Below are 25,692 nucleotides of genomic sequence, written 5' to 3'. Positions count from 1 at the left end.
CACAGCAAGCTTTTTCACATCCTTCCTCTACTCACATCCAAGCTGTTCCCTGCACTACAGTACTTTTCTCCTATGCTTCCCTAATCAACTAAAGCAACATCTTGTCATCTATCAGTAGCATAAACCTAAAGAGAAACACGAAATTTGAACACAGTTTGAGCAAACTGACTCAACCCTCTAAGAGAGGATAACATTTACAAAACAGTATTAACCAGAGCTGGCAAACAAGAAAGGAGAAGCCAAGGAGGAGGCTCCAGCTCCCAGGTTTACATTCCCTGAGGTGCATCAGGAGGTGCAGGGTTAGGGGAGGCCATGTAGCCCACCTGGGGTGGTGCTCCTGAGCTCCCAGCCTTGGCCACAGGTGGGGAATTTCCATGGGGAGGATTTACAGGATGCCAGGTGCCAATGTAGCGGTAGGCAGGAACCAGAGAGTCAAAGCCAGGCACAGGCTGCTGGCTGTAGGGGTCTGACACCACTGGGTAATACACTGGCCCATAGGACAGGGGTGGAGGCTCTGTGTTTTGGAAGTTTCCTTAAAAAAAAAAAAAAAAAGAACAAAAAAGCTCATTCACACACTTCAGCCACACTGATGGCCTTTTTATGCAGGATTTCATGAGTATGAAGGCAGCATTGCTCAAGTACAAACCATTTGCTGATGCCTCCAAGGGGACCTGGTGGACCTCAGCTTGCCCAGCATCAGGGAAGAGCTGGGGCACTGACTGATCCAGGACAGGAGCTGGCTCAGCATAGGCTGGGTAAACTTCCACTGGAGATGGAGGCAGCACTGGCTGCATGTACATCATGGAAGGCCAGCAGCTCTGATGGCAGTACTTGCAGGAAAAGGAAAAACATGGTCACACTCACCAGCCCTCCTTCAAATCACTGTTACTTTCAGAGCTAAAGTTAGGAAAAGTCATTTTTTTTCCTCCCTACCCCTTTGAAGACATATAAACAAACAAAAAAACCCATCAAACCAACATAGCCTACAAGGAAAGATACCTGCAGCAACAGCCATGCTACTGTTGTGTGTGAAGCCTTTACAGACAAAGAAGATTCCCACTTATTAACTCTGCCACATTTTCAGAGATTTTTCCCATTTCTTCAGCTGAAGGAGCTCATGTTGCTCTTTTTACTTCCCTGAGCAGCAGCACTAACACTGCACTTTACAGGTACAGAGAATGCTTCAGCAGAGCAGGTTTCCAGAACACAGAAATGGTGCTAACCAGTCTGAGCTCAGCTGCACAAGCCCTAGGAGACTCCATCCACACATCTCTAAGTGGTCTTTGATTTCTTATCTAAGTACACAAATTCTTTTTAAGAATGGCTCAGATTCTTCCCTTCTCTTCATATGGCTCAGATTCTTCCCTTCTCTTCATAGAAAGAACACTTATCCAACATCAAAATACAAAAAAAAAAAACAAAAAACCAAAAACAAAACAACAAAAAATCCCAAAAAACCCAACAAAACCCCAAAAAGCTAACAGTAAAACCAAAACACCACAACCCACAGTAAAACAATTAATATGGTGTACTTCACATTTTGTGGTAGAACTTTACTTCCTGAGCCAGGCTTTAATCTCCACCAAGAAAGTCCATCCATATTAATAGTCCAGTGCACAAAATGCACATTTAGGACACTTGAAGTTTTGAATACATCAGTAAATTTGTCAGAAAACCCAGCAGTTTTTACAGGCAATTGCTATAATCATTTTAAAAGCACTTACTTGCAATCCCATATTAAAATAATACCGCAAGACCTTTGTATCTGAAATTAAAGACAGGATATTAAAGAGCAGAGGAATATAAACCAAGAAGCAAAAGCAACTTACATTAAGAACATTTTACCTGAAGTTATTCTTACTTAATGAATAACAGTATTTCAGCACTACCTTTTCTTTAAAATATCAATGGTAACGAAAGTATCTTGAATAGAAATAGTTGTTAAAGTAGTTTTATCTTTTAAATTAAATCCAGTTAGATGTTTGTGCAATGGCAGAGCATTTGTCTGGCCAATTAATTATTTAATTCAATGACTACATTAGCTTTAGTTTTGCTTTTTTCATCTTGATTACTCAAATGATAACTCAGTTTTTTTACAAAATAATCAAAAAAGTTGTCTAAGCAACTAGGACTTAACACAGAGCTTCTCACCAAGTTTTGCACCCCTCCAACTGTTATATTAAGCTCAGTGGGGGCAGGAATAAGGAATAAATTCCTTCCTCACAAGGGTACTCAGTTCCCTACTGTCTTGCAGAGTCTTTTATTCTCTCTTCCCTGTACTGAATAATTTTTCCCCAGCCAAGTAAGTGACATGCTGAGAAACAGTCCCAGGTGTGTGAAGGGACTTTGAAACCTCTCTCCAAAAGCAACAGGGTTTTGAACTTGGAAACACATTTCCAACTGTCCAAAAGCTGTGAAGCAGCTTTAAACCTTTAAAGTTGACCCACTGAAAGGAAAAAAAAAAAAAAAAAAAAAAAAAAAAAAAAAAAAAAAAAGAGGGTGTGTGTTTAATCCTATGATGGAGTTCTGGAACTGTGCATGAGAAAAATTGATTTCTTAGATTTCAATCCAGATTTGCTTTGAAGGCTTTGAAGGAAGAGCAAGTGACCTGTTCCACAGCACAGTCCTTGAGCTCCCAGCTGTATGAAAGCCAAGGGAAAGCAGGGAGACAACTCAAAAGGAACTTTCTAGGGATTCAACTCAGCAACACCTCCAGAGCTACCATATTCCATCCTCACAAACACCCACCCTGCCCTAGACCAGGCTCCACAGTGCCTCCCTGCCCACCCATCTCCCACACTTCCCCAGCCCTGCTTCTGTGGCACTTTGTGTTGTGCTTTGCTGCAGGAAGGCAAAAGCATCAGCAAAGCAAACCACAATTTTAAAATGCATGTGGATTTATTCCTTTGTCGCTGCTGCCAATTCTCAATTCTTTTACTGCTCAGCCCAATTATCAGGGCAACAATCCAAGCAGCTGTTTCAGGAAATGCTCACAGATCCTTCCTTACTTAGTCCTGGAGGTATTGGTGGTCTGGCTGTAACACTGACCACGGTCAGTGAAATAGTAAAAATAAATCAAAGGCTTACACAAGTGCAAACCTTTTAGTATCTAGCTGAAATTCCATCTACATCTGGAAGAAGTTGGATGTTTTTTTAAAAACCCAATTTTGTTCTTCAATTGTTTATGCAAATCTATGCAAAGCAAGCATAAGAGCTGAATGAAACAGCTGCTTCCATAGCAGCAATAACAGTACAAAGGAACTGCTGGGAGACTGAAGTGACAAAGTGACACTGGAAACACTGACATCTGTGGAATGATGGAAAAGGAACCAGTACAGTAGGAGACCAGTTTGTGTTTAGATTCCTCTTTCAGATGTCTGGAAATCAAGTCCATCTTCAGTAAAATGTGCTGCTTATGAAGCAACAGCTAAGCCATAAAAAGTTACCCGTTCTGACATGAAAATATAAAGATCACACTGATGCCTGATAAAAATCTCATCTGGTGATAGAATTTTCACTGTGCTGTTGGGAAGCTCTGGCCAGAACTGAACACTCCGTTTCTGGAACACAGCAATTTCAAGCAGGCTTTTATCAACAGCTCCTTCAAATACAAGGCACCATGCAAGGGCAGGACACTTGAGGTTAATAAATACACTTGACAAATCCTAAATGCCATTAAAACAAGACACAAGACGCTATGAAAAGTGGAATAAATGCAGATACAACCAATGCTAGAGCCCACAGCAGGATTTCCTCCCAGGTCCAGGACTCCAGTCTACTAACAAGTCCTGCTCCCTATCTATACCAGGCCTGGCATCTTTAGCAAAGCACACAGAACTCCAGATCAAGCACACCCACATATTTCACCCTGCCCTACTCCAAACCTGCTGGGTTTCTTAACTTAAAGGCCATCCAGATTATACTCCAGCAGTGTAACATAACAGTACTGCATGTAGCATTTAACAAGCAACCTTTAAAATTCCTACAGCGTGTGCCAAGGACAGGACCAATATGATGTGGACTGACTCAGCTGAAGAGCTCCAGGCAGGGTCTGGAGAGGTTATTAATCCACATCCACTCCAGATTCTTGTCAACACACTTCACACCCCATTCTCCCAAGTGGAGAAAGCCTCAGTTAAAGGGCATTCAACTCCAGCTGGAAAGCAGGAGCTCTGATGTGTGCATGGGGTCAGAGTGATGCTACCACAGCAGGGAAGGGAGCCAGAACAGCCAAGATGAACAAATCCTGGATTTGAGGGCACAGGGGAGGCAGCAGAGCAACTGCAGAGCACGGCAGCAGCAGTGTGAAGGCAGCAGGCTTGGGCTCTGCGCTCACTGCTCAACGTGGACCTGGGACACTGTCCCAGCTGAGGGCAGTGTGTGACAAAGCTGCACACCCAAGGAACAAGCTGACCCCACACTTCAGCCCTGGTTTGTAATATCACAGAATTACAGCTTGGAGCCATAAAGGAAAACAACTAAAATACCCCACTGTGCAACAGCACAACTTATAAACACACAGTTCTTATTTTAACCAGTTGTCAGAAAAGTGGTTATTTGGCCACAAACAAGTATGACACAGGCCAAGCACTCTCTCCCTGGGCTTTCATTTATTTAAGGTGCTGTCTAGAGCTGCAAAAATCACATATTTGAGTCAGATATAAACTCTCTGTTCCAAACTGGGAATGAAAATGTTTCAGCATAAGTACCTATAATATTATTTCTCATTCCCTGCAAGTTGCAGAGAGCCATTTCTTCTCACTATGTATTCTCACTTGGTGTTAAGTTTCCAAGGAGAGCACAAGTCAGAAGTGTGCTGGAGAGCAACAGGAGTAAAAATACAAACCACCATCATTAATTACCTCGAGGCAAATCACTGCCACTGGGATCACAGGAGTAAGCTGGAAGCACAGCACTGGCTTCTCCCACCTCACTCACTGGGGGAAGAGGAGCTGAGTAAACTGGGAATGGCACTGAAGAAACTGCTACAATTGGAAGGAAACAAATGTCACCCAAAAGGTTAACTTTGCCATGGTATGTCAAATGAGTAAGGTGTTAACTTACACAACTCAGCATGCACTTTGACACCTTGGTGCCTCTAGATACAGGCTTTAACAAAATTCTGTTCAGCAATCACTTTAAAAGGCAAACAGAAGAATTTTTGTAACTAGATAGGAAGGTTTCCCATCTCTCAGGCCTTAACTGCGCTTCTATCTGCAAGATGTATATCCCAGTTAAAGAAAAAAAGTATTTTTCAATTATTTCTTCATATTAGAAGGCAGGCCAGACTCCTCTGTTGTAAGAGAACAACAGCTTTAGGCTAATCACCTAAAGTCCTCAGAAGTGTGACAGTAAACCCACAAAAACAAGGGAAGGCTTGAGACATATCAGAACAAAAATCTTCTGGATAGACAACTGTTAAATATCCTTTTAGGTAGCCCACACCTCTAACACAGCAGCAGGTTGGCACCAGTGAGCAGACAGCTTTGAGAACCATGCTGACTAAACTCTCATGCAGAGTAGGAGCAGAAAAAAAACCCAAGAAAAGTGAGACAGAACTGAGCAGAATGGAAGGTGGAGATGTCTTAGATGCTAAATGAAAAGTTACAGAAGACAGGAAAAGTGCTCTCTGTAAGAAGAAAAACAGAATTTTTTCATAACTGCCATTTTCTAAGAGCAAAGCAAATAGAGGACCTAAGGTGGAGAGTGCACCCTGTGCACCCACAAACCTGATCTCCCTGCACAGAGGAAACTAAGGGTCACAAAAATAAACTGGAACACCCTGGGCAGTGACTCTCCTGGAAGTGATGGTGCTCTAGAGGCTTGCTACCTCAGCTCTAGAGGAAAATTAGCTGTAGGAAAGGGGAGGTGAAAGCAGTCACACTGAACTTCTGCCTTCTGAAAAGAATTTTCGAGCAAACACTTGGCATTAATGGTTAAAAGGTGGCAAGGGGGGAACCCAAAGCAGAGAACTCCAATTCCCACAAAAATTCAGGGGCAACAGCCCCTTCAAAACAAGAAGCCAGCAGCCAAGTTACAGCTATGTAATCTTAAACCAAAGCAAGTGACACTTTTTTTTTAAAGCCTTTTAACACTTGTTTTGGATGGGGGGAGAAAGGGAAGGGAAAATGTAACTGAAAACTTGGAAATCCAAGTCCACAGCTGCAGTCTGTACACTCTACCTGGCCTCCCCACAGAAAAGGGAGATACTATGACAGGCTGCACTGCTGTTTGTGGGGGAGCTGCTGTAATGACACTGGCTGGAGTGGAGGCAGCAGAATTTGAAGAGAGACCTGTAGCTGGAGCAGTATAAACATCTGTGGAGGTGGAAACTGTTGCAGAGTTCACCAACACCTGGAAAAGAGTCAAGAGTATTCAACAGTCTGCCTCTGCAACTGGCTTTGACAAAAACTATGAAAATACCACACACTTCAAAAATTCTCACTTCACACAAATCCATCTTGTAAATCCTAGCTGTAAAGGCACTAACTATCCAAACTCTGAAAAAATTGGCTTGAAAATACCAGTTTAGAGTTGCAGACACCTGCAAGGCATCTTCTGCTTTGCTTGTATTTAGAGGGAATTGCATTCTCTGCTGCCAGAGGCTGTGAGGGGTCCCCAGAAAGTGCCACAGCCCAAGCAGAGTGGTCACCTCCCTGCAGGGCCACCACAGTGCAGTGTGATGCAGTGTGAGATACAGTTCAGAGTACCAGACACTACCTTCTGGGGATAGCTGTAGGAAGCCACTTCATCTGGAGGTGACACCGAGACTGGCCCTTCTTCCTGAAGGGATTCCAAAGCACAGCATGGTCCATTTCAGTGGCCACAAGCCACAAGGCACACACACCACACCCCTAGTTTTTATTTTTAAGTTTATGGAGTATACACCCAGAGTGTGTTTTGTAGCTCCACTAAACACAGTTCTATTCTGGCATGTTCAGGACTGCTTTCACATCCACTGTGGAGCAGCAGGTGACTAAAGATTTAGTTTCAAATTAAAAAAAAAAATTAAGTTCCAAGATAAGTTCTATTACAGATGAGATCTCTCCAGTCTCACAGAGGAGGGCTAAGATTAACTGGAATGTAACCTGAAGGGTTGCCTGATAAAAGCAAGTGCTGTCTGGAGCAGAGAAAGAAAAGTAAACAGCACTCAAATACACATTCCCTCTTTGCAGAGGGAAAGGTGGAAAATCATTAATGCATCCAGTGCAATTCAGACTGTACCTGCAGACTCAGATAAAAACCACACCATTCACAGAGGAAAAGGATGGTGAATATAGAAAGGAATGCGGATTTCATTTCTTTTATTAAGTCTCTAACCTACTGTGCATCCAAGTCTTGAGATCTTTGAGGTGTGTGGCATTCCATGAATGCCACACACCTCAAAGATCTCAAAACTGAACAGTCTGTGAGTAAAACTTACCAAGTTTGCTGCAGGTTCTGGTGAACCAAACACGGTTGCAGTTTCACAGTTGGGATCTGGGGAACATAAGCAAAATTAATTGAAAAGAGCTGCACTAAATCTAATCCTTCAGAAACATATAAAGAGCTCATAATTGAGTGTATTACATTCACCAAATGTTCTATCAGTAAAGACTAAACTTTTACTTACCTGAAGATACATAGATATATTCCTCATGAAATTTCCCTACAAGGGAAAGAGAACAGGAAGTTTTGATTCAGGGGCAAAAAAAAAAGGGAAGGCAAAAAAGCTCAAGCCTGGAGTTACTGCAATTATCCTTCAGTGCATCTATAAATAACCTGCTTTCAGTATCATCTCATTTTGTCAATGTGCTTTTCATTGTCAAAAGCAGGTTCCTTACATCTCCTAAAAGATACAATCTCTTAAACATTTTTTTGTCTATTAATCCTTCAAGAACTCACCGTTTTCACTTGCTTCTTCCTCTTCCTCTAAGGCACTCAGAGTCTGCTTGTTGGATGGAACAGAGTTTGGACCTCTCCTTGCTACCCAAAATGCCCCTGGACCATGGACAATGGGAGCATGGCTAGTGTGGCTCTGAAAAGCAAAGACAGAAGCACACATTTAGAAATAATTTAGAACCTTTCCATGCTCTGTAGACAGACACACAGAACCAGGCTGGCAGACCCAGCTTGCTGCAACCAAAGCTTACTAGAAGCATCATCTGTATGTCCATTCTAATGCAACAAACATTTCTTTCCTTCTCCTCCTGTTCTGCCTTGCACACTTAAGGCAGTTCAGAAGCTTTACCACTGTCCCGTGCAGGCAGTCAAGCTGCTCTCTCCCAGAACTCAGCCAGCTTTTTCCCAAGCTCTAACAAAGCTGCAAAGGAAGGAGCAGATCCCAGGCAAGGCTGCATTAGTGCATTCCTCATTCCAGAGCATTCCACCCACACCAGCAGTAGATCAGCTCATCCAAACACTGATCACCATGGAGAAAGGTCATTTTTAGTCCCAACCAGTGGAACCAGAAGGTGGCTGCTGGCATAGACAGCACTGTCTGCACTAGGCTGATCCACATGTGCAACCCTGACTATTTCAGAGAGCAGCACACCCCAAGGCCGCCCACAGCACTCCTTCAGCTTTTTACAGGCCCTTTGCTGCTGCACTGAAATAAATCCTTAGCTGCACCCCAGTTCAAAAAATCAGTTCTCTGAAGGAGGAATGTAGGGTTGAGATGCTTAAGTAAAATAAGTTGATTCACTCTTGTGGTGGCTAAGGTGACACTCAAAACTCTCCTCAGAAGCCACTGGTGACTACGAGATCGATAAAGTGCTCAGAGAGGCTTGAAAGATTTCCAAGGTTGAAGCAGAGATGGTAAGTCAGAAGATTCTCCCACCAGGCCTCTGGCAGCATGGCAGAGTCCTCTGTGAGATGCATCTTTCCCCAGGAAATGTCACATTCCTTTACTAAACAAGACAAGGAAGAGACAGAGAAAAAGCTTTGGCATTGACAATAACAAAGTCACTGAATGAACATGAAAACCTATTCATTAGGAGCTGCAGGCAAGTCTAGCAAAGGGGGAGAAAAAGCCACTGAGCTGTATTGATTTCATGTTGGAAAAAAGAAATTGCAGGATAATGTGTCCTTCTTCTTCCTTGGCACTCTTGGAGGAAAAATCAGAGCAAAGATTACGGATCTAGTACATCGGAGCAAAGAAAAAATGACTGGTGCTGAAACAGCCCTAAGCATATTCTCTCTTCCTCATTTAAATATGAGTCTAACAATAGTTCACTGCATCAACACAGCAAAAAAATTCAAACATACCAGGTTGGTTGTGGTTTTTTTAATCTGTTTTCCTATTCAGATACCCAAGTATAAATTGATTTTTTTTTTAGCACTCCCAGCTTTGGACTGGGTTTAGACTACAAATAAAGAAAAAAAAAAGGCATTTTAAAGTTTAAGAATACACTTGGCCACTTTATCTACAACTCAACAGAAAGACTGCTTTAAGAAAAGTCTAGGTTTGCAATTTTTCCTTGTTTTGGTAGCAGAAGAAACTGTGTCAGGAACAACACATTAATCCAAGACATCACAACTACAAATTCATAGGGAAAAACACCCAGGCTATCACTATCCAGTTTCTGAATCTTGCTCCCCAAATGATAAATTATAGTGTGGCAAACAAGTGAAAAGCTTTCTCCCACAATGTTTAGAGCTAGACAGATATGCACAGGAGGAAAATAGTTTGTTTTCAAACCGCAACAGAAAGGAGAAACATGATTATGCTTATGAAAAGATGCTTAAAAGAAAACAAGCATTGCTACTGAGGTTACAAAGAAGGGAATATCTAGAAAAACTGAAGTTTCAAGCAGGTTTTACAGGAACTAGACTAATTTCAGTCTTCCATTGTCAAAAATGCATTCACTGATAAACTGCACTCCAAGAATACCTAAATATACAGCATGTTGTTTTGGTTAAGAATCATCACGTGTTTAGTTTCCCCCTCCTCCTCTCTCTTTGAGAGGCTTCAGCTTACCCTTTGTTCATAACTCACAGGCAGAGCAGGAAAAGCAGTGTCATCTCCTTCGATTTCACAGAAGGTGACAGTTTCCTCTGGCCCCTGGGGCTCCTCGGCAGCCCCTGGCACGAAGCCGTACTGGCACTCCTTGTTCGGGCACGGCAGCGGGCGGCGGCTGCGGCTGTACGAGCTGGGGAGCAAGAGAGGGCTGAGCAGTCACCACCACCTGCACTTCCACCTGCCTTTGGCTGCTCACTTTGAACCCAGCTCCTTCTGCAGAGCCACCAAGAAACCTGCTTTTTCACACTCTGCTGCAAACAGGCAATTCGTGCCCCAGCATCCTGGTAGAGCAATTTTTGGTGGAAGAGGTTTGTTGTCACTCACCAGGACAAGCTGTCATAACTCTGACAGCCTCTCTCCCCTGGGCTGGGGTAGAATGCTATCTGAGGGCCAAGCTGGTATCTTGCCTCTCAGTTGCTCACAAGACTGATTTTGTGTCTTTTTATCCTCCCTGTAGTTAGTACAGCACTCTTTATTTTGGTTGCTGTTTTGAAGAAATATGAGACTCCTGGGCCAGCTCAGTAACATGGGACTGGCTGGGAGCAGCCTGTGCTATTAGGGGTTTGTGACTATATTCTTATGCAGTTTAAGCTTTTCTAGAGCTTCCCTTGTTCTCTCTCCAGGTGATATATATATACCCATGTCTACAAAACCCATACACACCCATGTCTACAAACCACGTACATACCCATGTCTACAAACCAGGCAGATCCCCCGAGTTTAAAGGGGAAAAGGTGCAACTACCAGAAGTGCCTCTCAGCTGTAGTTTTACCAGAATAGCACAAACTCTCTCCCAGCCAGTGTGCAGCAAGAGTGAACAGGAAACAAGTGGCCAGCTCATGTTTTTAAAGGTTCCTACCTGGGCATGCCGGAGTCACGGTGCTGTCTGGGAGGGTTCTGCTGGTGATAGGGTTTGTAGGGTGCCATGGCTGCAGCTCCCTGGGAGCAGTGGATGGGAGGGAAGCGCCCTGAGGGAGCACTGTGCTGCAGCCTGGGGGGCAGCACTGGCTGGCCCCTGCTGTAAGCCACAGCCATGAACACTTCCTTCCCACGGACCTTCTTGAGCATCCTCTTCCGTGTTTTCATATCCATTTCTGCAGTTTCCATGAAACAGAAAAGATTTACACCTTAAACCTGAGCTATGGCCTCAAATGATAAAGTGAAGAAGAGCCCATAGAGAAGAAAGCCAGAGGCATGTTCCAGAAAAAAGTGCATTGTAAATATGGACACTAGACATTTCTTTAAAAGAATCAAGCAGGAATTCATGATACAAGCATCTGACACGGGAACACCTTCCCAGCTTCAGCTGATCCAACCAGTACTCAGTGTTAAAATCTCTCTATGCAGGCTGTGTTTATTTATAAAAGTAAAAAAACCTCACAATTCCTCCTCCAAATTAAATTGAACCCATATTTAAGTGGGTTCCTGGTCCATCTATGCATCTCTGCTAATGCCAGGTCAGACAAGCTCTCTGGTTCACTGACGTGTTTTTAGATGGTTCTCAAGTGGCAAATTTGTTCTGGGCAATTTTGAGCAATACCAAATTTACTCTGTATTTCAACAGATTTGCTCTATTGAAAAGTTCAATTCATCCCTGTCTGAAAGATAGCTTTCTATAAAACCCCTACAGTGACCAAGTTTTACATCACAGGGTGAATTGAGTCCATTCCAATATCCAAAGACTGCTACAGTTACAGCTCCCATGAGCAACTCCCCTGCTTCCCCAGGGAAGAAGTGTTTCTGGAAGCATTGTACAAACCTATTCCTGAGAAGTGTCCACCTGTTACTTTCTGATAAGCTCCTCTTCTGTTGTGAGCCATATTCCAAGCGAGGACAGGAGCCACTTGTGACACTGGCTTTAAGTTTGCCAAAGGAACTGTGTGCCTGCAGGAAGGACACCCATGTTAGCAGTGCCCCAGGGATACACTCTGCACAATAACATAAGCTGAAGCAACACCAAGACAGAGGAAATAGCTTGTGAAAATAAATAATCTGCTTCTCTGGCACATTACTGCTACTTGTTTAATAAGAAAAACAAGCTAGGCTTTAGGTTAAACACTATTTTAGTTTAATCACTATTATTTCCTGGGTCAAGTCTTTCTCCCCAGCCTGCATCTGTGTGCCTCCAGAGGTACACCTAAAAGCAGGGTACAACACGGAATTTTTGCAGGATGTTGTCAATCCCAGCTTTGGAGGAGGGTGAATGATTCAACAGCAAGGGGGAGAAAGTGATTAGATTCACCAGAAGTGCCAATTATTTTGTTGCTTGGGTACAGCATAAAAACTCCAGAGAAACCCAACAGAGGAGGGCAATTTGCTCTCTGTGAATTAAGCCCAAGCTGTAAAGATCACTTTTACATTCCAGTGAAGGAAAAGCAGCAAGGTTTCACATAAAGCATTACAATAATGATTTTGGTCATTAGAAAAAAAAAGAAAGCCCTCAACCATAAAGAGTTTAAACTCAAAGTCATCACTGCTTACTTTTCTGCCAGCTCCTCAACAAATACAGTCAAAGTGTTGCTATCCTGTCCAACTTCCTGGATGTGAGCATTGTAATACTTCTCTCCTGGTTCCAGACGCACCTGGAGGGAGAATAAGGAAAGCTCTAAAAAACTTGAACTGCATCAGGATATTGCCCCCAAACCACTAACACAAAAGGCTGCTCCCAGCCAGTCCCACATTAGTGAGCTGGCCCAGGAGTCTCAAATATTTCTTCAAAACAGCAAAAATAAAGAGCAGTGTACTAACTCTAGGGAGGATAAAAATGACAAAATCAGTCTTGTGAGCAACTGAGAGGCAAGATACCAGCTCCCTAACTTATTTTTATCGCCTGTGCCCAGCAGATAAGTGCCAAGGAAGACTGCTGCTTAAGAACTTAAGGAAAACAGAAGATAAAGTAAGAAAAGGAAAGCTCAGCTCAGTAAGAAACGAATCACTGAGTGAATAATTAGCACGACCTTAAAGATTGATATAAAAAATGGGCCCTCACTACATACGACATCAGAATACAAAAGAAAACAGACCTTCCTTTCAGCATCTCCTGTCCAGATCATTCTACTCCTCCCTTTTTAGCTCTTCCTTTTTTATTTTATAAAAATATTTTGCTACTTCACTTTTGAGAAACATAAGACTATCCAGAATTGTTGCTCAGCCCAAGTGAAAAACCTAAAGTCAACTACATCAAAAGCACCCCCTGTGCATTTTGAGCTCTGCCTGGAACTTCCACACTCAGAGAATGTGGATGACTGGTTTACACTGAATCCCCAAACTGATTTTCTATCAGACTACCAACTTTAAAGGTAGATTTCAGAAAGAAATTTCATTTAAAAGAACACCTACAGGGAAGAGAATTAGAAAAGCATTAGAGAATTCTATGAAGTCAAATGACTTCATTGTTTATCACAGTTCATTTAAAGTAGTTTTAACAGCTGATCAGAAGTGAATCTCCTTTGAGTACTGACCTGACACTTATCTCCTAAGTAGTACTGTCTCCCAGCAAACACCATGTAGTCAGTTTTTTGAAGCTCTAAAAAGAAATGAATAAATAAATGGGGGGGAAAAAGCCTTTCAGCTACTGTTCTTTCTTCACATATCCTAAAATACTTCATGACAGCAGCCAACTACAATTTATAGGCCAACTGAGTTAAATACTTCCTGTGCATACCTGAATATTCCCCATAGTAACAGTGGAGTAACTCTAGGTGCTCTTACAATAGACCATAACCAGGCTAAGTCACATGAGACCAGCAACAGCCAGATAATGCAGCAAGCAGCACTGCTACAACACTGCAGCTTCTGTGGCGGCACAGAGCTAATCCTGCATTTAATATAAATCCTGGAATTAAAAATGTTGGACATCTCTTATCTTGCCAGAGTCCCAGTGGCACTTGGCAAACATGAAATGTCATCCAGGAAAAGCTAACATTGCCTAAAGTCTCCTTGCTGTTAGATTTCAACTTTTTTTACCTCTGTTCCTTGCCTGGCTCTTCTGCACGTCAGTATTCTACACAGATAATTGGTTACCACACTCTGTTCCAAGAATTTTAATGATCCTCATTACTGATTACTCCGTGGTGAAATGCTGGAGTTCTTCAGCATGCAAAGCACTTTGGGTCAGACATCAAGCATCACTTAAAAACTTATCTTTCTTGGTAACTTCTTGCTTTACAGATCAGCCACAGTGAACGCCAAAAAACAGCCAACCTTTCCCAAGCCACAAGAACCACAAAATCTCCGCAGAATGTTCAAGCCCAGGAGGGCTAGGAGGCAGGAGAAAAACTCATCTGACAGATCTCAATGCTATATTTGAGATATTCATTATTATACAATTCTGAGGCCAAAATCGTGCTCTAAAAAGAAGTCTCTGCACACATGCTCTACCAAAAACTCTCACATTTGAACACTTTCCAATACAACAGAATGGCAACAGAGTTCTGTGCTCTGCTGTGAATCCTCCTATTTCCTGTGTACAGTCAATGAGTAGCAGAGATCAGATTTTTAGCAACCTTGTACCATTATACAGTATCCAAAGCTGGGTATTTTGTGCTTTGAATGGCAGACAGGACACCAAGAGCATGTCCTACCTACAGCTATCTGCTGGGTTCACCCCTACCCTTCACATTTCAGCTGTGAAGAATCAGGTGACAGGACTCAAGATTCATAAATTTAATGCTAACCCTACTACAGGAAGAGCTTTTTGACTTTTCCCTTTCCAAAAGATACCTTTTCTACTGTCCAGCCAAACATCAAACTCCACATTTCGATAGATGGTAGAGTCCAGTGCCTTTAGCACTTTATAAGGAACAGGCATCTTTGGAGGATTTTCTGGAGGCTAAAAACAGAATTGGAATGGAGCATTAACAAGTGCATTTCATGTGTTCAGCACAGTCTCTATTCTGCCAGCATCTGTGCAGCATTTAAAAAAGTACAGATGCTATTTTCCAAAATTTTCACTTCCACTGTATTTCCCTAAAAACTAAAACTCAAAGAGTATGAAAACAGATTCAGGCACTCAGGTGCTGAGCAAACTGACTCTGGAAAGCAGAACAGGCTCAAGAGTAACACTTGGCATTGTTCTGTACTCAAAATGAATCAAAGGAAGCTAACCAGATCAATGATGCCACAGCTTCAAAAGTAAGCGAGCATTTCAGTTATTACATCTGAAAACTCTGCACAATTTCCAGAAGTATTCTGAAGCAATTTATACTACAGTCAAGACAAAAGTGAACTAATTTAAACCATATTCTGGGAAAAACAAACAAATCAGGAAACATCTGCTAAGCTCCATCTTTTGGGGGAAATAAAAATCAACTAGAGAAGGACTAGAGAATTTCAGAAAGTAAAAGAGCCATTTCCAGTTTAAGAGAATCTCAAGGGTAAAACCAAAACACAAGTAGATGGAAGAAATAAACCACCTACTAACCAAAAATACATTTTTAGAAAGTGGTAAAGAGGATTTAGCCCTAACAAAGGTAACACCATACAACAGGAAAAAAACCCCAAAAGCAAACCAGAAGGATTTTTCCTGAAGTGCCAAACCTTTTGTTCTTCAATGCCTTGTTTGAACTTGGTTTCCTGTGGATTGTCAGCATCATTGCCTTCCCAGTCGTCCAGTCTAAAAAATTGAAAATAAGATTACAAAAGCTACAACACACAATTTCCAGCCAGGATTAATATCACCAACTGTTCAGACAAGCTGAAAAAGCACCATGGTGCCATCAAGTGGCACATTTTGCCTTAAACACCAGCAAGGTGCAATGCAGTGCAGGACCAGCCTTTTCCAAGCTTTAAGAACTTGACCTTTGCTTGTTCCAATACCCACCCCTAATGAGGGCTTGCATTAGGAAAGGATGGAGGTGATCCCACTGACAGAATTCTTGCACTGTCAAGGACAAAAAGACACTGTGCCAGGTACCATCAAACCAATGCTGTCTGCAAGCATTCAGAGGCAGCTCTCAAGCCTTTCAGAGCTATGGAGGCTTAGAAGAGTAAGTTTCTCATTAAAAAAATAATTTAAAAAGCTCTAATGAATAAGGAGCAATTTTGCTTACAAATAAGCTGTCATTTTACAGAGTAACACACAACTATAGAACAGCCTGCAGCAGAGGACAGTCAATTATGTGGCAATTCCCAATTCCAAGAAAAGCACGCTCTCTTCAATGATATACCTGAGCTTTGTGTTTGTGTCATAACATAGGAAAAGAAGAGTTAATACTCCACAAAAATCCATAGAAACTTGGAAAAGTTGTCTTCTGCAAGGTTTTTAAGGTGTTTTTTTTTTTGCTTTCCTCTTACCAGATCCCCTTCCCAGAATACTACCTCTTTTCTGATGGATTTCGGGGCACTTTTTCATGGAGACAACCAAAGTTTGCATCCTCACTTCCTACAGGAGCACTGTTTCTGTTCTTCTTGGATCCACTTCGAAACACCTCAACTGCAGACCTTAATTCTTCCTCATCCATGCCAAACACATCTTTGTAGAGGATCTCATATAATACAGCTGAACAAACCAACACAAAGCTCGACAATATGAGATCCATAAGAACTCCTGCAGTTTAAGGCAGGCAGATCTTCAGATATTATCTACTGTTAAAGGGCTATACTGACATCAAATGCAGTTAAGGACAGGATCATAAAGTAACTTAGTTGGGAATAAGGGACCTCTGGAAGTCATTTAGTTCAAAAACTCACTTAACAGGTAAAAAAAAATGAGTCTATGCATAAAAATATACCAGAAGTGAGCTTCCATCTCTCTTCTCCCCACCCCTGAAAACTAAACAAACCCTGCCTCTAAACATATGAAAACACACAATTCTCTTTCACAGAAAAATGATTTCAAGTTTACCCTGGCAAATGGCAGCATTTTCCTGAAATTGTTTTGTATACACAGAGTCATAATGGCCGTTACCGGAACAACACAGTAAAATCTGGGAAAATTAAAAAAACAAAGTTTTAAGGCTGGAATGATGTAATCCCATCAATTATGATGAATTCAGTAAATTCTGATATCCTTTTATTCTACAGTTGACACCAACTCACCAAGAGAACAGTAAATATTCTCAATATAAACACGAAAAAGCTGAGCTTTTTTTGAGCTGTACCATCAGCTCAAAACTGAAATTTAGGTAAAGTCTTTATGTAACTTTGTATCATACAAAGAAAAAAAACCCATCTGTACATCCTACTGTATTGAACATGAAACAGGAATTTGTTTCCAACACCACTAATTGCTCAGGAGGTAAAATAAATACAACCCATTGCACGCAGCACCCTGAGACACACTATCCCAAGTGTCAAAGGCACATTTCATCCTTCTCTGCCTGCAAGATTAGAAGAGCATTTAATTCTCTAGCCCTTAAAAACTTGCTTTTTAGAAGCAGAAGAGATGCTTTCTGCATCACAGGCATTGACACATCATGTAAACATGTGCCACCAAACTTCTTGGCACACAACCACAGCCAACTGCAATGGGCAGGAGCCCTGAGGCAGCTGTCAGCACTCTGCCAGCGAGGATGCTGCCCAGAAAACCAGCTCCCAGAAGGAGCCCAGATGCCAGGACTCTTCATTCTGGGTGCTCTGTGGATTCTGCCAACACAAGCTCTCCTCTTGTGGCGAGGAGGAGCAACACCAGAAGGAGCTGCTGCCCAAACTCAACAGAGTAATGCCAGACAGCTGCCAACACTTAATGAGACTTCTGGTGGGAAAGCCTTGAGCACTTAGACCATGCTGTTTGATTTTTAAACTCAGCTCATTTTGGAATTAAATTAAGCTACACAGGAAACTGTGTCGATGAAGAAAGAAGCACAGGTAATGAAGACAGCAATGCTTGTCAACAGATCAGTAACAGCTGCAGCAGCACAGGTTCAGAGCAGACGGGCCACCTTTGCAAATCTAGCAGCCCACACTGAAATCCATGCCACAGGAGCTTCACTGGCATCATGCCTGAAGTAGCCACATAATTGTGCACCCACATCTACACAGCTCCAGAGGGGTCAGATGCAAGGTAATACACAGTATTTGTCTTTATGCTCCTTCCTTTGGCTCCTACTACTATCAGCAGTTCTGATGTACATAAGCTGTTCCAATAACTCTCACTCTGAACTGGGATCAGTTTGCAGGCCACAAAAATCAATCAATTTATTACAATCATCCCTTCCTATTAACTTCCCCTTCTCGGGGAAAAAATTAGACAACCCATCCAGCTTCAGTGAAAGTAAAGAAACAGACTGGCAGGGGAACAGCAGGAAATTTCCCTCACTTCTACTGACCTTGTCTTCAAAGCCATTGTCTGTAGCACGTGTGGGTGCCTTCCCGGGGTACCGGTACACTATGAAGTCTCGCCTAGGTAGGCAGAAGGAAAACAAGACTTGCAAGAGCACACTCTCAGTAAACCATCTTATAAGGAAATTTCCAGGGAGCAGTTTAGAGCTGTTGGTTTACAGAAAAACCAAGCAAAGCACTTTCCCTGATAAATGAACGCTACCATAAAGGAACAGCCATATGAGCAAACCTATCTTGAGGGGGAAACAAAAATTATCTGTGAAAGGCCATGATGCTTACTCATAGATTAAGTCAAGTACTTATACCTACAGAAGGGTGTTCTAGTCAGTCTAAGTGATTTAGGCACCCTGCAAAAGGACTAGAACCTCAGTGCAGGGAGCTAGTAATTCCTGCTTTACTGTTCTACTAGTCACTTAATTCCTGTTCTTACTATTCAGTCTAAGTGACTTAGGCACCCTGCAAAAGGACTAGAACCTCAGTGCAGGGAGCTAGTGATTCCTGCCAAACTTCAGTTGCTCCTTTAGTACTGGGACAGAGTGAGCCCGCAAAAGGAGGCTTTTATCTCCCACCACTAGAGAGCCAGACTGCTTTTTACAATTGGCATCATTTAATTAGCTTAATTCAGCAAGACAGCAGCACCTGCACAGTTCTGTGTTACCTCTGAAATAAATAGCAGTGTTTACACACCAGGTAGGGCAGGTACTCCTCACTGCTGGAGCTTTCAAGAACACCTACACGAGTTTTAGCCATGCTTGTAACTACCACACAGTGTTTGCACTGCACACAGCTCCTCAGTTCCACCCATTTTCCAGTCTTCAGCCACTAGAAGCAAACACCTGACATTCAAGTTTAATACCAGCAACATGATAGCAAACAAGCATCTCTGGAAACTGACCCTGCCCTCAACCCCCATTAGAACAGGGGCTGTGATGGCACCATTTACATGTCAGTTAAGTTTTTTAGGGAAGCATTTTTCATCCTGTTTCATACCTTCACCTCTCAGTGGCAAACACAAAGTTTTGGAGCCAGAATCCCCACACCAAAGGGCAAAACAAAGTAAACCTTAAGAAAGGGGTACGTACTTGTACATCATTGATAAGGCACTTATTTCCAGCTGGCCAGCACTTTCCTAGGCAATATGATGAGAATATGTGAGACAGCAGGAGAATCTAAACATCAACAACTCTATTCTACATTTCTGTAGTATTAGAATTCTGTACTATTAAAACATCTGTTCAAAATCATCAGTTTGTTAAAGCAATAATGCACTGAAAGTTGAGATGCAAGGATTTGGGGGAGAGTGAGGTAAAAGAAGTCTGCTACATGGGGTGGCCACAATTACCAAAATTTTTAAGACTGAGCTGCTCCAACACATCACTTTAGATATTATTTTTTTAAACCCACATTTGTTTCAGAAACTGCTGCACTCACCAAAGTTACTGGTTAAAGACTAAAGAAATAGAAGTCTGAACAGTAAAGGAGGAAGCAGGGAATTGTAAAGCCGGACAGACATTTCATTTAAGGTGTACTCCACATATTTAGTTTTTTTTCTTCTTAAAGAGTTTCAGTTAGGAATAAGCTTTTTACAGTCCAGCCTGCAGAGACTGGACTGCTCCTTTGCACCCATGCAAATTCCCTACTAAAACTGGTATTGTTTATACATGTACACTTTATTCACATTTATCAGTACAAACCCTTGGTATTACTTATGTAATTAATTCCCCAAAATCTGGGTCTATCTAAAAAAACCCCCTCAAATTCAAATAATCACATTTCAAACAACTATCTAAACACCTTCCTGTTCTAGTTTCTTCAAATTTAAGTCTCTTAATAAGTCTAAAATCAGGCTTACCTTTGGATCTCCTAGTCGTTCTAGGTATTTCTCAAATGAGCCTTCCACATACTTAAAAAAAAAAAAACAAAGAAGAAAACAGATATAAAAACTTAAGCAGATAGAAAGCAAAGTTAAAATTAAACCTAAAGACTACTTAACAGCTACCAGCTGTTGTTTAGGAAGGGGCAAGGCACATAGAACATAGGAATGATTTGAGGTATCAATGTGAGAATACCAAGAGATTCTAAAAAAAAATATTAAGGATATGAGTCCAAGTAGCATTCAAGTTCCTCCTAGATTAAATGAAGCACTTCAATGTGATTAGAGGGAAAACAATGAAAAACCCCAAAACACCTCAAAACCCTCCAACACCACAATGCACACACACAAACTGCCATGGACAAAACCAACCAAAAACCATATCTCAAAACTCCATGACTTTATGTAATTATTCCAGAATTTCCCACCATCTTTTGATATGAATTTCTCGCTCCAGAAACCTACGCATTTCCCACCTACTAAATTCTGCAATGGTCACTCCACAGACAATATACTACACAAATAATTTGCCCCATTCACTACTAAGTGGTTTCAGAAACTTCAGAACCAAAGGCAAGTAAAACTTGTGTAACTGCAACTCAACATAAGGAAGCAGTCACTCTGTCATTTCCCCTGTCTTTCAAGCATCAAGTGCGCCAAACCATCGTGTTCTCGGTGCTAAACCAGTGACCCCCTCCCACAGCACTTCCAAACCGCACGCACCCAGCTCAGACACAGAACTCGGGGTACTTACGGATTCAAACCTCGACTGGTGCTGCCTCATATACGAGACGCAAGCTTTCCTAACTTCTGCGTGATGAATTTGAGATGAAAACAGCTGGGGAAATAACGGTAACAAAGAGATAACGTCAATAGTTTAACCCACGCCTCGCGTTAGGCATGAATCCTCCAGTCTAACGCCACCACAACAGGAGGCGGTGCAGAGGCTGGGGACACCTGGGGACACCTGAAGCTGAGGGGAGCCCAAGCGCCCGGAGCCGCTCGCACCCATCCCCACACACGTTCCCAGCCATCCCTGTGCCACCTCCTCGCTCTGGGCTCACGGCCGGGTCTCCAGGAGCTCTCTGGGGGCACCCCCGGCCCGCCCCGGGCCTGAGGCGCCCCGGCTGCCCCCAGCCTGGCCGGCTGCGCACCTGCTCGGAGACGGCTCGGAAGAGGCAGGAGGCGTCCTTGGCCGTCATCTTGCGGTACAGCCCCAGGCTGCCCAGGTACTCGTCCATGGCCACCTCGCTGAAGGACTTCTGCCCGAAGTACTTCTTGGAGCCTTTGTGCATCTTCCCGGCCGGGGCGGCTGAGGCGGGCGCGGAGACGCGGGCGAGGCGCGAGGCGCCGGGCGCGCGGCCGCCGCTAATAAGGCGCCGCTAATGAGGCACCGCGCCCACCTGCGGGACGGACAGCCCGGCCCGGCCCCTCGGATCCCGCTGGGGTTACTTTAGGTTGGTTTAGGGCAGTTTTTAGAGTGCCTGGTGCCCGGCGTGGGTGCGCATCCCAAGCCCGTGGGAAGCGGCTCCTCCCGTACCTGCCTTGGCTGAGCTCAACTTCATGGCTCGGTTGCGGGGAACCAGCGCGGACATCGCCCCGGTGGTTATCCAGGATTCCTCCAGCTGCCGAGCTGGAGGCGAGTTGCTAGCAGTGGGTTTGAAATAACTCCGTAGAAATCGTTAAGGGAGTGAAGAATCTTAGTGGGTCCTAATCAAATATCTGGGGCAAACTTTGGGGGATTGGCAAAACTGAGCCTTGCACAGCTGTGCGGCCTGATTTGTTCCACCTGTGGCTAATCGTGCTTGATTTGAATGCTTCTATGTACATTTAACTTCCTCATGAAAATTGTACTTAGACATCTAATGGGCCAATTCAGGACTTTCATCTTCTTGTTTTAAACAACAAAAGCAACCGCCCCCCCCAATAATGTCTTTGTGGGAAGGGCAATTAGCACCAATTATACACTTCTAAAGTTCTAGAGCATTAGAAACCTAAGAACCTGCATGGAGGTTTTAAAGTCCAAACCCCCTTTGGTTTTCAAAATATTTACTTGAAGAAATCGATGTAACACGTCATTGCCAAATTCGATACTCTAAATGGGAAGCTCTGATCAGCATCAAAGAATCCCAGAAAGGCTTGGGTTTGCAGGGACCCTAAAGTTCTGGTTTCAACACTCCTACCATGGGCAGGGCACCTTCTAATATACCAGGCTGCTCCAAGCCCTGTCTAGCCTGGCCTTGGGCACTGCCAGGGATCCAGGGGCAGCCACAGCTTCTCTGGGAACCTGTGCCAGGGCCTGCCCACCCTCACAGGGGAGAATTTCTTCCTTACATATAATGTAAATAGGAAACACTGGGTTATGATGGGGTAACACCATGCAAAAGGAGCAATTGCATTGCCAAGCCCATTCCTGTCCTATGTTTTGTGGGTAAATCACCCAAACAAAGGGCGGCAGTTTGGCAGCTTGTAACTTTTTTCACCTGGATGCACCACATGCCTTTTTCCCTTTTGAGCCTTAAATAGCTCACTTTTAAGCTCTCTTTTCAGTGATTCTGTAAACACACGAACCAAGAGCTGAAGGCATCTGCAGGACATCACAGGAACATCAACAAGGACAATTTATTTCCACCTGTACTTGGCAAAAAAGGTCAAGAGACCACAAGGCATATGCCATGCCTGTAAAGAAGTAGTTTAGCTTGTCCTCATCCGTGGAATTACCATCTCAGTGCAGCTTTTGTGATAGAAATAGGTCTGTCCATGCCACTGGACAGTGCATACTCCCTCATTGTTGGCATTGTTCTCTTTTATGCATAAAGCTGAATGAGTTTGATGCCAAATTGGAAGGCATTTAATATCAGTTAATATTAAATGATATTTTCTTTGAGTGTTTGGCCCAGTTGCAGATCTTAAGTGGAAGAGATGACACATTTTATTCCAACTTTTATATTCCTGTTTTTTGTTTATTGTAACCCAAAAACTTTATCCAAGAATGAAGCAAACTTTTCTGGCTGTCCAGGAGGAAAAGGTTTCAAAGCTGACAAGTCCATCGATTGCAGTGTCTCCACAAGAGTGCTGTAAAAAACAGACCAAAGGCAAAAATTAAAGAAGAAACAGCCATCCCACAGGAAATGTTTTTATACAGCTTTCTTTCCATGCATCCATACATGATTCTTTAGCATGGAAATATTAAATAAGGGTATGTATGGAAAGGAAGAGAATGCCCAGAGCAGCAGGCCCCAGCCAGCACTGGCTCATAGGCAGCATTGCTGAGAACACACTTCCATCAGCTTTCTGAGACAAATTCAACTTCTAAACTTTTTAATCTTCTGTGGTCGCAATGCTGGGAGACTGAACAAGATCTGAGGCTCTGCTCCATGAACCATAAGAGGAAATCCATCCTATCTGAACACATGGCAGAGTTCTCCCCTGATCACAGAGCCAGAAAGAACAGCTACATCAATCTGTTACTTGCTATTAGCAGGCTGCAAATAAAGCTCAAATGCTTGGCACTGCCCAACACAAAGAAATAAAAATTCCAAAGCTGACAGAAGCACCAAGATAATGAGCTTAAGAAACTTGCTCAATTTAAATGAATGCCAGGCCTGGTCTGTTCAGAAAGCTCTTCTGAAACATATGAAACTCTGCTTGCAGGGCAAAGGAATAAGATGCAGACTAAGTAATGGGAGTTACATTTTTTCTGCCTTCAGTTTAAAAGTAATCTTTTATTTTTAGAGTGGAGTTAATCACAAGTAAAGAGAAAACAGTAAGATACAGTCAAAACCAGGAGAATAAATAAACCCAACAGGAGTCAGGATGAACTCTAAAAAAAGGAGCTAGGGGTTTTGGTGATGGTGGGATTTTTTCATGCATTGTTTGTTTGTGGGGTGGGTTTTTCTCCTGAAGTGACAGGCAGTAGATCTGTGAATTTCCTTGTCAGAGGGTATGGTGGATTCAGGAAGTTTGGTTAAAAGGGCAGCCTGAATGAGGACTTGAAGACAAGGGTACTTAAAGTTACTAACCAGAAAATATCTGATTTATTAATCCCCTGAATCCAAGTGTTTTTCTTTTTTTAATCTAAGTACATGTTACCTCAAATGGAAAAAAAATTATTATAAGAGGTTGTGGTAAAAAGGCTTGGTAAGTGTGGTAAATTTCTACCTAGTGTTAGTTTGTTCACTCTGGAAAATGTAATATCCAGATGGAGATGACAGAGAAGGATGTAAATTTCCTTGCTGCATTCTCAGCTGTGCAGTCTCATGGACTGAATGCTCTTGCCCAGCAGGAACAGCCCCAGCAGCTCCATACCTGCAGTTACAGTACAGGACACAGCCATCTCTGTGCAGCTGTTTGGCCAGCTCAAGCTGATGGTTGTTCATCAGCTTGTCATTTATTACTACTATTAGTGGTTTTCCTTTCTCTAGAGTCTCCAGACAGCTACCAGCACCTATGAGAGAAACAGAAAACATGGTGAGAGATCAAATAACCCCCTACTTGCTGCTGAAACAGGGGAGCCTCTAGAACAACCCAACTCTAGTGTGAACCTCAGCACTCCCAGCCAGCCCACCCCAGGCCGGGGAGATTTCATCCACGGACCTCCCGCAGCCCCAGAGGCAGCCGGGCTGTACCTGCGTGGCTGATGACCAGGTCTGCTCCCTGCAGGTCCTCAGCCAGCGAGTCCTTGAACCGGAACGCTTCCACCGCCACGGCCGGGCTGCTGCTGGGCTGCGGCTGCGGCAGCGGCAGCGAGCCCCGGCCCACCTGCAGCACCAGCTTCTGGTAGCCGCGGCTCTGCAGCGCCTGCGGGCACGGCACCGGTGAATGGAGGCGATAACGGGGGTAGGGGAAGATGGTGGGGAGATGCAGGGTGGGGGAAGATGAAGAGAGAGATGGAGAAGAGGGGGATAACGGAGGTAGAATGAAGGACATGAAGCAGGGATAGAGAAGGCGTGTGAGGGGTGTGCCCAGCTCCCGACTACCCGCCGCCCCCTCCCCGTCCCTCCCGGCTTCACAGACCGTCCCTCCCCTTCCTCCGCCAACACTTCACGCTTCTCCCCCGGGAATCCCCGAACGGCCCCGGCGCCCTCAGGCACGCCGGGACGCGGCAGGGAGGGCGGGGCAGCCCGCGGCGCGCAGGCGCCAGCCCCGGGAGGGCAGGCCTGGCCTGGCGCGGTGCCGCTGTCGGTGTCTCGGCCGGCTGACCTGCAGCGCGGGCGGGGAGCGGGCCGTGGCGATCAGCTCATCGAAGCTGGTGGTGCCCACGGTGACGAACACGGACTTCATGGCCGCCGGGACGGGACGGGCCGGGCCGGCTGGGGGGCCGCCAGAGGGCGCCGTGCGCCCGCGCACAGCTCCCGAAATGGCGGCCGGGCTGAGGGGAGGGACGGGGCGGGCGGGAACGCCTCCTTCCCTCACGGGCCCGGCCCTCCCTGTCCACTCCCGCGGCTTCTCTGCACGGATGTTTTCTTGTACGCCCGTTTCGGCGGGGCTGGAGCCGCTGCGCTATGGGGTTCTCCCTCTCGGTGCCACACCAGCAGCG

At 43.9% G+C, this 25,692-nt stretch overlaps 1 protein-coding gene across 1 annotated transcript; it reads right to left on the bottom strand.

Moving 5' to 3' along the window:
• Window positions 1–225: 225 nt before the first annotated feature.
• Window positions 226–25,504, bottom strand: ALG13 (ALG13 UDP-N-acetylglucosaminyltransferase subunit). The gene is given in 28 exon segments (XM_058032947.1): window positions 226–532; window positions 647–830; window positions 1,725–1,765; window positions 4,863–4,937; window positions 6,294–6,354; window positions 6,721–6,783; window positions 7,424–7,479; window positions 7,613–7,648; window positions 7,885–8,017; window positions 9,977–10,130; window positions 10,331–10,438; window positions 10,860–11,094; window positions 11,760–11,884; window positions 12,482–12,582; window positions 13,462–13,526; window positions 14,723–14,831; window positions 15,539–15,614; window positions 16,319–16,499; window positions 16,845–16,926; window positions 18,268–18,340; window positions 19,363–19,409; window positions 20,133–20,183; window positions 20,908–20,991; window positions 21,308–21,521; window positions 23,127–23,228; window positions 24,462–24,600; window positions 24,782–24,953; window positions 25,356–25,504. Coding segments are annotated over 28 exon segments (3,114 nt in total). The 5' UTR covers window positions 25,437–25,504; the 3' UTR covers window positions 226–266.
• Between the last annotated feature and the right edge of the window lie 188 nt (window positions 25,505–25,692).

This window comes from Melospiza georgiana, chromosome 12 (assembly GCF_028018845.1).
Source record: "Melospiza georgiana isolate bMelGeo1 chromosome 12, bMelGeo1.pri, whole genome shotgun sequence".
NCBI classification, from domain to species: domain Eukaryota; kingdom Metazoa; phylum Chordata; class Aves; order Passeriformes; family Passerellidae; genus Melospiza; species Melospiza georgiana.
The sequence above is the reverse complement of the archived record's forward strand: the minus strand, read 5'-3'. Positions and strand labels throughout refer to the sequence as shown.